General features: G+C 42.4%; 1 protein-coding gene across 1 annotated transcript in view; it reads right to left on the bottom strand.

The window, feature by feature from the left end:
• Window positions 1-3075, bottom strand: part of EIF3E (eukaryotic translation initiation factor 3 subunit E) — a 30987-nt gene extending 27912 nt beyond the window's left edge. Inside the window, exons 1-2 of the mRNA XM_068396273.1 lie at window positions 2958-3075; window positions 441-555 (exon numbers count right to left, since the gene is read on the bottom strand). Coding sequence (XP_068252374.1) covers window positions 441-555; window positions 2958-3047 — 205 coding nt within the window. The 5' untranslated portion in view covers window positions 3048-3075. The remainder of the gene's footprint in view (window positions 1-440; window positions 556-2957) is intronic.
• Window positions 3076-12463: the final 9388 nt, after the last annotated feature.

Genomic DNA, 12463 nt, shown 5'->3' with positions numbered 1-12463 from the left:
ACAGAAGTGAGGACAACATGCATTTTCAAAAACATCTGTATCTCCTCAAAGTGTAAAAATCAACCACAGACAGACGGATTAAAGGAATTACTTAAAGAAAAAGTTTAGTGACCCCAAATCATTGTGCAAGTGTTTAATTTGACAGATGAAAAAAAAAAATGCAATTCCATTAGGCTGTACCTTTAAAGTGCTTGAAATGACCAAATCAGCATTGAAATACTTCAGACATCACTCAAAGACTAACTTCCTGATAGACCAACAAACCCAAACTTCCCAGAATTAGAGGACTCTCTTTGTTTCAGTATGGCGCATCCTTTCGTTAAGGCCAAAGTTAAACAGTATTCTAGTTTTTGAGTGCAACAAGCAAATTACCACTAGCTATTTATTATTTTAGATAGAAAGGGTGTAAAACAAATTTTACTTCTAAATGAGCAGCTTACCATGTGGAATTTCGTCAGAGTAAAGATTTTTGTACACATCCATAGCAAAATCCACCATGTTCGTATCACTAAGGAGATCCAGTTTTCCTTGGAGTAGCTCTTTTTCATTGTATATCTGAAACAGGAATTATTAACAGATTTCTTTGAATACTATTAAATAGTTTCCAATTCATATAATGTAGTTACCTTTATGGCACAGTTTATTTACGTTTTTTTGTCCAATTAAATAGTTTTAAACATCAAATCTCATAGCTTTGCAAGATCTCACAGCTCTGTCATTTAGTGTACTTATGATACAGCCTCTCTATAGTTCTGATATTGGCAAGATACCAGAAATTTCCTGCTATGTATGAATGCAGGAACTTAAGGCAAGTAACATCTTAGATTACTATTCCTTTAACAGGAATAGTAATCTCCCCCTCTACTCTGCCCTGGTGAGGCCGCATCTGGAGTATTGTGTCCAGTTCTGGGCCCCTCCCTTCAAGAAGGACAGGGAACTGCTAGAGAGAGTCCAGCGCAGAGCCACAAAGATGATGAAGGGAGTGGAACATCTCCCTTATGAGGAGAGGCTGAGGGAGCTGGGTCTCTTTAGCTTGGAGAAGAGGAGACTGAGGGGTGACCTCATTAATGTTTATAAATATGTAAAGGGCAAGTGTCAAGAGGATGGAGCCAGGCTCTTCTCAGTGACATCCCTTGACAGGACAAGGGGCAATGGGTGCAAGCTGGAACACAGGAGGTTCCACTTAAATATGAGGAAAAACTTCTTTACGGTGAGGGTGACTCACTCCAGAACACTGGAACAGGCTGCCCAGAGAGGTTGTGGAGTCTCCTTCTCTGGAGACATTCAAAATCCGCCTGGATGCGTTCCTGTGTGATATGGTCTAGGCAATCCTGCTCCGGCAGGGGGATTGGACTAGATGATCTTTCGAGGTCCCTTCCAATCCCTAACATTCTGTGATTCTGTGTGATTCTGTGATAGTAACCTCTCTTACAGTTCATGGGAAAAAAATCCAACATGAAAAATCTCCACAAGTCATACACATATATAATAAAAAAAATAAAACCTCGGTCATATTTTTCTTTCAAATTAGTGAATACTTTCCACAAAATAACATGCTGAACCATGAAGACTAGTCAAATAATTTAAAGTGGATTTCAGAAGAGATACTTAAGATCAAACTTACAAATTAATTGTCACACAGATTAATCTAGAGAATGTTACTAGATCTATAGCATAAAGGCAAATTTAGTTTAACTTGCATAATGGCATGGTGTTCTTTTAAATTTGTCAAATTGTCTTTTAAAGTTCCTACCCCATAATTTAGCCATGAGCTGTAAACTGCTGTTAGGTCTTCAAGATGTAGGTGGTGGCCTAAACTAGGCCTAAATGTAAAAATACATTTGCATGAAGGCTGTATTACAATTCACCACACCACATTTATGGGCATCTCAGATACAGAACTTGCAAAAGTTTAATTTGGCTCTGAACATTGTGTTGTCCAAGATTATCACTACAAAAAAAATATTTTTAATTAACTTGAGCTGATTTACAAATACCAAAATTTTAAAAATGCGCCCAAGATGACAGACATCAAGCAAAGTCCATACACTAGACATATAAACTAGTTAGGTCACATCATGTCAATGTATGCACGCTTAATTGGTTCATTTCTGAAGCCTAAAATAATATCTATTTTAAATTCAAAGCATGTAATTTTACACATTTTGTTTCTATTTTAAAATGGATGAGTGCTTCAGATAGTTTAAACTGATGAGAGTTTAGTCTAAAGTATCTATCTCCGGCATTACTGGGTTCTTCACTGTAATATAATTAAAATATATGTATGACTAACAAGGGACAGCACTGGAAGTGACTTACACTTGGTTTAAACACAAATTCGTGATAACAACGATTTAAAATCAAAGCTGATTAGCAACACTGTCTACACGGATGCAACCCCACCCACCGCCCTGCACCGCCACGGCTGAGGGGCACCACGCGTGACCACGGCCGCGGCGCAGGGCTAACGAGGGCTGCCTCACGCTGCCGGAAAGTAGGCAGAAAACAAACCGCGGCTGAGAGGAAGAGCTTTGGCTTTTCCCTGCCCTAAATAAGGGAACTGGAAAGAAACTACGCCAAATCCGAGGAAGAGGAAAGAGGAGTTCCCCTCTGCCTCGCAGACGAGGAGCTCGCGGAGCTGCGCTGCGCGAGGAGCGGCTGCCCCCGGCCTCCTCTGGGCCCACGGCCCTGCTCTCCCTCCCTCCCGCACAGGGAAGGCCCACACGCCTCTTCCTTGCCCCCTCCCCACGCGGCGCAGAAGCCCCGAGCTCCTCCCTCAGGACGCGAGCTCCGAGACGCCTCAGGGGCCGGGCCGAGGCCGCGCAGCGCCTGAGGAAGGAGACGGCAACGGCGTACCCAGGCCCACGAGAGACACGAGCAGCCAGTAGCACCGTCTGCCACTTCCCCGCTCCCCCAGGGGCAGGGCCGGCTCTCCCACCTCTGCGATAGTCACATACTTCCTTGACGGATAGGAACTCCAGCAGCGGGAAGACCAAGTGCCGGTCCAAGAAGTGGGCGATCCTGGTGGTCAGGTCGTACTCCGCCATCTTGGCGACGGGAAAGAAAAGGAAGAGGCGGGACGCAGCGGCGCGCGGGGAGGCCGCGGCTCTTATGGACTATGCGCATGCGCCCCCGCCCCGCCTGAGCGCACGAGGCGGCGGGCGCCTGCGCAGTGGGTGGTTCGTCGGTGCGTGCAGTGGTGGGAGCGGGGGCCGCAGGGCAGGGGGAGGCGAACAGGGCGTCGGCAAGGAGCTTAAGGCTTTTGTTGTGTCCGTGGGGAGGGACTGGCTGGGTTCCATCGCTTGAGGCGGCTGCAGGGCCCAGTTGGGTGCGCCGAGGTGGTGGGGCTGGGGCCCTGTGGGGATGAGGCAGGGCCGGGGGCGCAGGGAGGGCCGGGGGTGGCCCTGCCCGCGCCCCCAGCCCTGCCCGCGCCTCGGGCTGCGTGAAGGTGCCAGCATAGCACGTTAGTAAGTGCTCAGAGTTTTGTCTCTTGTGGTGGGGTCAGCTTAATAGAACTTGAGTTCTGAAGTGGTGAATTTCTGCTTTGTGCTCGGTGTGGGAGCTTGACTTGTTTTACTCTGGTAAAGAAGCACTGGGGGGAGGGGGGGCCTAAACTGTGTTTGACACCAAGTGAAACAGCTATTATTTGTTGGTCCATGTTGGCCATGTTTTGAACTCTTAGTCGTGAGGATGTGACACATGAGATGCAATAAGGGGGCCGGGGAGCTGGTGGACAATGAAATCCAGGCAAGATTGGATTACACAGTGAAATCCACGCAAGTGTGGAAATGTGTTGTTGTGTTTAGCAACAGAAACAGGGGAATCACTAATACTGATGATAACTTGGATATTTTGTGTAGCCAGAGTAAGGGAAATAGCAAGTCCATCATGATGTTAACTTACCAGAACATTGAAAGATGTAAAAGGTGCTTATACCTGGTAAATTTTCTGCTGATTGTTGTCAGGACATACAGTTGATTCTAGTGAGTCAAGCCTCATCTCTTCACATAAAGCATGAGTCAAGCCTTTGACCCAAGGAAACTTTTCCTTCCCTGAGCAGAGGCACAAATCATTTGCTTAGTGAATCATGTAACTACAGACTATGTCTATGGCAGCTACAGTAGCTGTTTGTGCTGAATAGTGAGTTAATACAGTTGTAGTACAGATTAGTTTTAGAGTTAGTTGGTTTCAAATGCAAATGGAAAATGAGAAATAAGGAAGTAGTACACTTACTGAGCCATTCTTCAGTCTGCTAGTGATGTTCTTCCTACCTTAACAGAAGGATGTAAAGGCTACAGAATTCAGGATGTGACAGGCTGGTTTTTAGAGGTAAGTCTTCAGAGCAGCTCGATGATTACAGTGGTAGAACATGTCCTGTAGGGAAAAAAAAGTATGCAGTTTGAATGAAGTCAGTTCTTCATGTGGCCCTGTGTTGTTAACACTTCCATATAAATCTGTGGTGTGTGTAGTTTTGTATATAGTAATGCTTTTCTCAGAACATCAGTTGTGGAAAAGAATCTCTTTTTATCTGCAAGACAGCCATATATTTTTCATAGTAATTTTAGATATCATTTGCTTTAAACGGTACTTATATGATACCTACATACTGCTGATGGCATAACATCATCTCTAATGGTGAAAGCTATCTCCCATGATACTTTTCCCATAGTAACTATGTTGGTTTCACGAGGGCCTGTTGAAACTTGCCATTGGTTGTTCCTCCTTATGGCAGTTAGGTTACAGAGCTGCCAGTGGAAGTTCCTCATCAGAAGAAAAAGCTAAAGCATCCAGGGCACTGTGCAGTGCTAGATTTTATTTGATGAGTGACTATCTGTAAGAAACAAGTACAGTATTGAGTGAAAAGGTGTAAAGAACTAGCTGGGGAGAGCCTTTTAGCAGAAGGACCATTACAACAATACTACGCCAAGAGGAACTGTCAGAACAACTGTTTGTTGTGAATTCCCAAAGTAGAATATGCTCTGCACTGGGGACTACTGTTCTGAGAAAAGAAAAGTGTGTCTAACTGCTTTAGCCATATCATTTAGTGAAATAGCTATATCCCTCTTGGTGAAAATTGTTCTGAAGTATATTTAAGCTTTCATGGCAAAACAGTCTTGGCCAATCTTAACTGAATAAGTGGAAATTTGAGTTTATTTTGAACTCTTGCACAAACACCTGACTGAGGAATTACACGAGGCATAGTAACCCCTAGGCCAAATTTTGGTTTTGACATAGACCAGACTTGAAGCTGAAGTGCTTTAACCTAGTGGAATGCTTCCCTTCTGGAAATTCAGTCTACTGTACTTAAGATTCTTAAGTACTAATATAGATTGCTAGTTTGGTTCATGAAATAAAAGCCATTTGGCTAGACTTCTCTAGAAAAATATCTTAAGAAAATCAACGGGAATGTATCTTGCTCCGGCTGTCTCTTCTGATTTCATAGTTCTTAAATAGTGAGGAACTTTAGTCTAAAGGATTCCATTTACATAATTGGTTGTCATTTATCTTATTGTTAACACAACAGTAGGTTCCAACATTCTTTGAATTGTTAGAATTAAATAGTCACTAGGAAATAATAATAAAATATTTTTCTGTCTCACATTATCAAAGGGAAATTGAGCCTATTAACTTCTTCCACATCCTTTGACACACAAGATAGACTGTATGATTCAAATCTTATGTAACTTGTTTTCTTTTTTTCATTTTGGTATTTGTAATTCAGAAATGATATTTCTGTCTTTTTCTTCTAGTTTTGTTCATATCTGAAAAAATATTTTAATTCCTGCATTCCATAAATATTTTTACACTTGTTAAAAGATGACCTTTAAAGGTCCCTTCCAACACAAACTATTCTGTGATTCTAAAATAAAAATATTCTTAAATTCAAGAATGTGACATCTAGAAGAATTCACTACTGTCAACTATTTCTGGATAGCAATCAGATTTACACTAAGTGTATCTCATAATTCAGCTGAATCATAAAATAGAAGATGACTGTGGTGTTGTATGAGCAGGTTTTCCTCACCTGAAAGGATGGCTGTATTAAAAAGTTGAGGGCAGCAACACTTACCTGATTGTACTTTACCAGTGAGTGGTGTTAGGCTCTATGCTCAACTTTCAGTGTGACATTTTCTGTATTTTTTGAAATGTTAGTATTATAAAAAAAAAACAATTTATGAAACGCTGTTGTGTTGCAGGGTTCACCAATAATTTGAATTAAGTGAACATTTGAATAGAAGTCAGTCAATTCTAATACATTCTCAAGCTTTCAACGAAACTTAGGTTTTTGTAAAACATGTCAATGGAATACTTTTTTTCTCCCCTCCACAAAGGTGGTGAAGAACAGAGGAAGCAGAGAGATTATTACTTCATAAAGATAGGGTTTTTATGTGTACATTCCACTTGTGGGGAAAAATGTTCCCTTTCTCATAGCTTACAAACATAGGATACGTCTCAGAATAAAGGCTTAAGAGTTGGATCTCTTACACACGTAGATGTCCCTGCTGACTGACATCCTCTTAAAGGATACATCATGTATCATAATATACTGGCACATGATAGGGTTAAAATCATAATTGCAAGCAAACCCCTATGATTTGTGGCTTTGAGCATGTTCTTAGTCTGTTGCTTTGCTTTATTTAGAGAATGCAGTGTATCAAAGGAATGGAATGAGGAACCTTCTACACAGAAATAGTCCTTGTCTTTCTACCTCAGTGGTACAATTTTGGTTTTGTTAGTCAACATAACAAGAAAAGGTAGAAGAAAGTATAATTTGAGTTGAAGATAACAAATGCATCTTCAGTGTTATCAGCTTGTCCAATTCTGTGCTTTCAAGAGGGATTTGAAAGGCCTGTTAGGAGGCAGAGCTAGGTCTGGGAATTACAGAAGACTTCAGCGAGCTTAATTGGATTGTTTAGGAATAAATGAATTTGGCTCTGTAACTATGGCATAGTGTACTTTGAATATACAAAACAGGGCAAAGGAAATTGTAAGTAAAGCTTTTTATCCCAGAGTATTGGAATCAGTAAGGAAGGGCGTAATTTAATCTCAAATCTTTATTATTGGTGATGATGGATGAGCATGAAAGAAACCAGCTTTGCTGTCCAATCCCAAGTTGTTTGCAGGAGAGAGATTTGCAGAAAAAATGCTGGAGTTCAAGTATATTTCAACTGGAGATCAGAGAAACAAATGAGGTTTTTCAAAATATGCATGTTCTAAAGTTATTTTTCAAAATATCATTATACGTTAAGGGGTACCATAAATCATGTCAAGTAACTTGCAACTTGTTAGGAAGACTGTTGCTCCTTTGATTTGTTACAAAAAAAAAGATAAAAGGGAAATAAAAGGAAGAGGGGGGAAAAAAAAAAAGGAAATTTTCCCAGTAAGAAATATTTTTACATGTTATATTCCTGGGAATTATTTGTGGAAACAGGTTATTATGAAAATGTTTCAATATAGTCAGTGTACGACACCTTGTAGTGAATATTGTAAGTTTATATATGGAAAGAACTCTACATGGTGATGAACAGCAAACAGCTCTTATTGTATCTTTTTTCTTGGTCCTTGACTGTTGGATCAGTTTAGGTTCCATTATGAAAAATTAAACATTTGTGGAATGATGCTACATGAAAATGTGAGTTGAAGGTGATACACATATTTATATCACCAGGCTTTTTAATTTAATTTGAAAAACATCAAAATTTAATATAAACCAGCTTGTAGCCACGAGTTTAATGACCTCTGTTCCTGTTTCATGGTCTTTTTTTTTTTGTTTCAGATATATTTTCTGACTGTCGCTTTAAAAATTTTCTCCTCTCTTCATTGTTCAGGAAACAGGGCTTGAAACTATTTTAGCTTAAGATGTTTATTTTAAAGATCTTTTTAATACATAGAAAATGGAAAGGATATTTGTTTCACAAGGACTTTAGTATTAGTTGCAAACTGCAAGCATTATATAGCAAGTGGGTGCATTTCTTGAAATGGAAGATTTTTTTTGAGCTTTTTCCAAGTAAGGGACAGTAAAATGGTTTTTTGTCACGTTCATGTATGTTATGTAGTGCCTGCAGAAGTTTACCAGCTTGTGATGAATTCATTTTTGTTATGTTTTCTTCTTTTGTTATATTGTAAATGTTTTGTTACTTCTTTATTTATTACTGTATTAGTTTCTTTGTTTAGTTACTGGTTTATTTAAATCCAACTTTGATGAAACTGATCATCTTCCTTTCAGTATTTATGGCACATTATGTTTACCATATTGCTCTAATAAGGGCTGCAGATGTGTAACATTCATAGCCCTAAATTTGACTCCTAAATATAGGATTTTAAAATACCTGAGCAAAAGTAGTAGCCAAATTTAAACACTCTGCATGCCCTGCTTGCTCTCTAGGTTCATTAGGAGCCAATCAGCCCTGATCCAGAGGTCTACAGCTCTTAATATAAACATTGCACAAATAGACAGATCAATCCCACAATAAATTAATGCTCAAGTAAGCTGCCCCAAGAGTTTAAGTGGAAAAGATATATATAATGCTTGATACATGTTCCATCCTTTTTAGGTTCAAAATCCATAGCTTTGTAATCAGGTGGTGGGCCTGGCCAAAAACTTAAACACATCAGAAAACAGTTCAGAATCAGAACCAAGCAGAAGGGAGCTGTATCTCCTCCACTTCTCATTATTTTCCCAGCTGCAATTTACTTTTCATAAACCAGCCCACCGTGCAGCCTGGCCTGGGTTGCCAAATATCTCATTTCACCTCCCAGAAGGATGGGGTATTATTCTCTTGCAGCAAGACAAAATTTAAAGAGAAGTGGCAGTCTGGTGAAGTTCCCACCGACTGGAAAAGGGGAAACATAACCCCCATCTTCAAGAAGGGGAAAAATGAAGACCTGGGGAACTACAGGCCAGTCAGTCTCACCTCTGTGCCTGGTAAGATCATGGAGGAGATCCTCTTGGAAACTATACTGAGGCACACGGAAATCAAGGAGGTGATTGGTGACAGCCGACATGGCTTCACCAAGGGCAATCATGCCTGACAAATTTGATGGCCTTCTGCGACGGGGTTATAGCACTGGTGGATAGGGGAAGAGCAACTGATGTCATCTACCTGGACTTGTGCAAAGCATTTGACACTGTCCCGCACGACATCCTTGTCTCTAAATTGGAGAGACATGGACTTGATGGATGGACCACTCAGTGGATAAGGAATTGGCTGGATGGTTGCACTCAAAGAGTTACAGTCAACGGTTCAATATCCAAGTGGACACCAGTGACGAGTGGTGTTTCTCAGGGGTCAGTATTGGGACCAGTCCTGTTTAACATCTTTGTCGGCGACACGAACAGTGGGATTGAGTGCGCCCTCGGCAAGTTTGCCAACGACACTAAGCTGCGAGGTGCGGTGGACACGCCGGAGGGAAGGGATACCATCCAGAGGGACCTTGACAGGCTTGAGAGCTGGGCCTGTGCAAACCGCATGAAGTTCAACAAGGCCAAGTGCAAGGTCCTGCATGTGGGTCGGGGCAATCCCAAGCACAAATACAGGCTGGGTGGAGAATGGATTGAGAGCAGCCCTGAGGAAAAAGATTTGGGGTGATGGTTGACAAGAAGCTCAACGTGAGCCGGCAGTGTGCTTGCAGCCCAGAAGGCCAACCGCATCCTGGGCTGCATGAAAAGCAGCGTGGCCAGCAGGTCGAGGGAGGTGATTCTGCCCCTTTACTCCGCTCTCGTGAGACCCCATCTGGAGTACTGCGTCCAGCTCTGGGGGCCCCAACATAAGAAGGACATGTTGCTGTTGGAGTGAGTCCAGAGGAGGGCCACGAAGATGATCAGAGGACTGGAGCACCTCTCCTATGAAGACAGGCTGAGAGAGTTGGGGCTCTTCAGCCTGGAGAAGAGAAGGCTCCGGGGAGACCTCATAGCAGCCTTGCAGTATCTGAAGGGGGCCTACAGGAAAGCCGGAGAGGGGCTTTTTACAAGGACAAGTAGTGACAGGATGAGGGGGGAATGGTTTTAAACTGAAAGAGGGTAGATTTAGATTAGATATTAGGAAGAAATTCTTTCCTGTGAGGGTGGTGAGACACTGGACCAGGTTGCCCAGAGAAGTTGTGGCTGTCCCCTCCCTGGCAGTGTTTAAGGCCAGGTTGGATGAGGCTTTGAGCAACTTGGTCTAGTGGAAGGTGTCCCTGCCTGTGGCAGGGGGGTTGGAACTAGATGATCTTTAAGGTCCCTTCCAACCCAAACCATTCCAGGATTCTAAGAGAGGCTTAGGGTTGTCATCTGGGCAAGTGGACAAGGTAGGTATGGGAATGCATATGTTCCTCTCTCCAATCCATAAATCTTGCTGTGAGAAAATGGTCTGGACATTGGCTTCAGGTATCTTAAGAAGAGCTTACAATTAAAAATAGGGGCACTCCTAAAAAGATGGTTCCCTGGTAGCTGCATGTTTACCTGCATTTACTGAAGAAATAATTTGTCATTTCTCAGGATCGTTTGTTAATCGCTCTGCTGTCAGCCTGCCCTGTTAATTGGGGTCTAGGCTGGCCCCACTAACATGGAGAATGGGGTGTCAGAGATCCCAGCCCCATGCCCATTCTCTTGCCCCATTCTATTATGGGACAGGACTGGGGCTGGCAAGCCTAGTCCTGCCTGCTTGCAGTAGCTTCTCAGAAGTGAGTAGCTTGGGAAAGGGTGGTGGTGAATACTTGCAGGTAGTGCTAGATGCCTTTGCTGTAGGAGCCCTCTGGGGTATATAGCATGGATTTAAGGGCAATCTGGAGACATCATATGTGCATGCTGTATAAATACAGGCAGGATTTTTCACCTTTGGATGCCTTTATTGTACTTATCTTCAGGAGGTCATGATAGTGGTCACAGTCACCATGGCAAATCCTACAAAAGAAAGCTGTATTGAAATTAGTCTAATACATCCATGGCCTTGTGCGCCAGTGTCAAGCAGGCGGCATTTGTTCAGAAAGGATGGGACACTGCTATAGGCTGCAGGGTACTAGCTTGTCATATTCACAGGCAAGGCAGAGTAACCAACAGCCCATAGTGGATCTGGGTACTTGGGTTTATTCAAGAACCAACAAGATTAGAGCTTTTACCCCACTAGATTATTTCACGTGCACTCGTTACCCCCCAGCATTATGTTCAGTAGGTCTTGGCTTCCCTTCCTAGCAAGAAGGTCACTGCAGATCTAGGAACACTGGAGACAAAGTCATGTTGGATTGTGGTGTGCTGCTGCTCGCAGTTATTGGCCTCAGGCGTTGCAGACCAAGGTCCCTGAGCACCCCCTGGCAGTTATTTCTACACATGCCCCCTGATCTCCAGGATCTTTCCTCCAGCTGGGATTTTCAGTGCCTTCTTTCCAGACCCTTTTGTCTCTCCATAGCCTTGTCTTTTTTTCAGGGAACGCTCTTTGAGGCCCCTAGCCTCCCATTTTCTCAAATAGTCTACGCATAGAAACACAATGCATGATCAGCCTCCTAATTGGGGGTTTTGTCTCTGTATTAATTAATTGGAGGACTTGGGATGTGCCACTCTTCAGTCACAGTTTTATCAAAATTTATAGCCAGACCGTACTGGTTGCCAGTGGGAAGCAGCAGTCTTCCTGAGAGTTCAAAAGTTCCGTTTCAGATATTCACACAGGTACAGACACAGTTATCACCTGCTTGCTAGTGTTTAAACTTTTTTTTTTCCCCTTACAACAGTAATGCGCTGAAGATGTCTGAAAATACAAAGAGAAACCATCGCTGTTCTCGGGCTTTGTCCATGGGAAGTGGACTGAGTCACCATGCTAACTACAAGAAAAACATTCCGTTCTTACAGTGTTCCCTGTACTCATCTCAAATTAACTTCTCCAGGAGGGATAACATTTTAGGCGCATTTGTTGAGGAGGAAAATTGAAGCAGGGAGATGATAAAGACTTACTCAGAGCTAGCACAATAGATTGGTGGCAGGACCAGGGAAAGAGGAAAAGATCTGACCTCAGTCTGGTCTCTTGCAGTACTTAATTGTTGTAGGGGCCTCCAGTTGGTAATGAGTCTAAGACAGTGGAAAGCAGAATTTCTCACGGGGGCGGGGGTTGTGGTGAAGATGTTCATTTCTCTTCTTTTGTTCGAGAGCTGTCTTTGAAGGCATTGTTCTTCCACAGCTGCAGTAGCCTACATTCGTTGTGATAATTGTGGGACAATATGTAGAACGGATGATTGATACATGAGATAAAGTTGTGTAAGAGTATTACTAGAAGATCATATGGAGATAATAAATTATACAAAGGCCGCTCAAAGAAATAAGCTAAGGACAATTTTTGTGGAGTACAATGTGGGAGATGGTACAGCAGGTCCCAATAGGGATAAAAATGGGTAAGAGAAACAGAACTAAAACATTCGCTGGAACAAGTCACGTAACAGGACATGGGTTGAAGTGTTACACATAGGTAAGGCAGAAAAGATACAGTAAGCTCAT

This window comes from Nyctibius grandis, chromosome 3 (assembly GCF_013368605.1).
Source record: "Nyctibius grandis isolate bNycGra1 chromosome 3, bNycGra1.pri, whole genome shotgun sequence".
Classification (NCBI taxonomy): Eukaryota; Metazoa; Chordata; class Aves; order Nyctibiiformes; family Nyctibiidae; genus Nyctibius; species Nyctibius grandis.
This window is presented reverse-complemented; position numbering and strand designations above follow the sequence as displayed.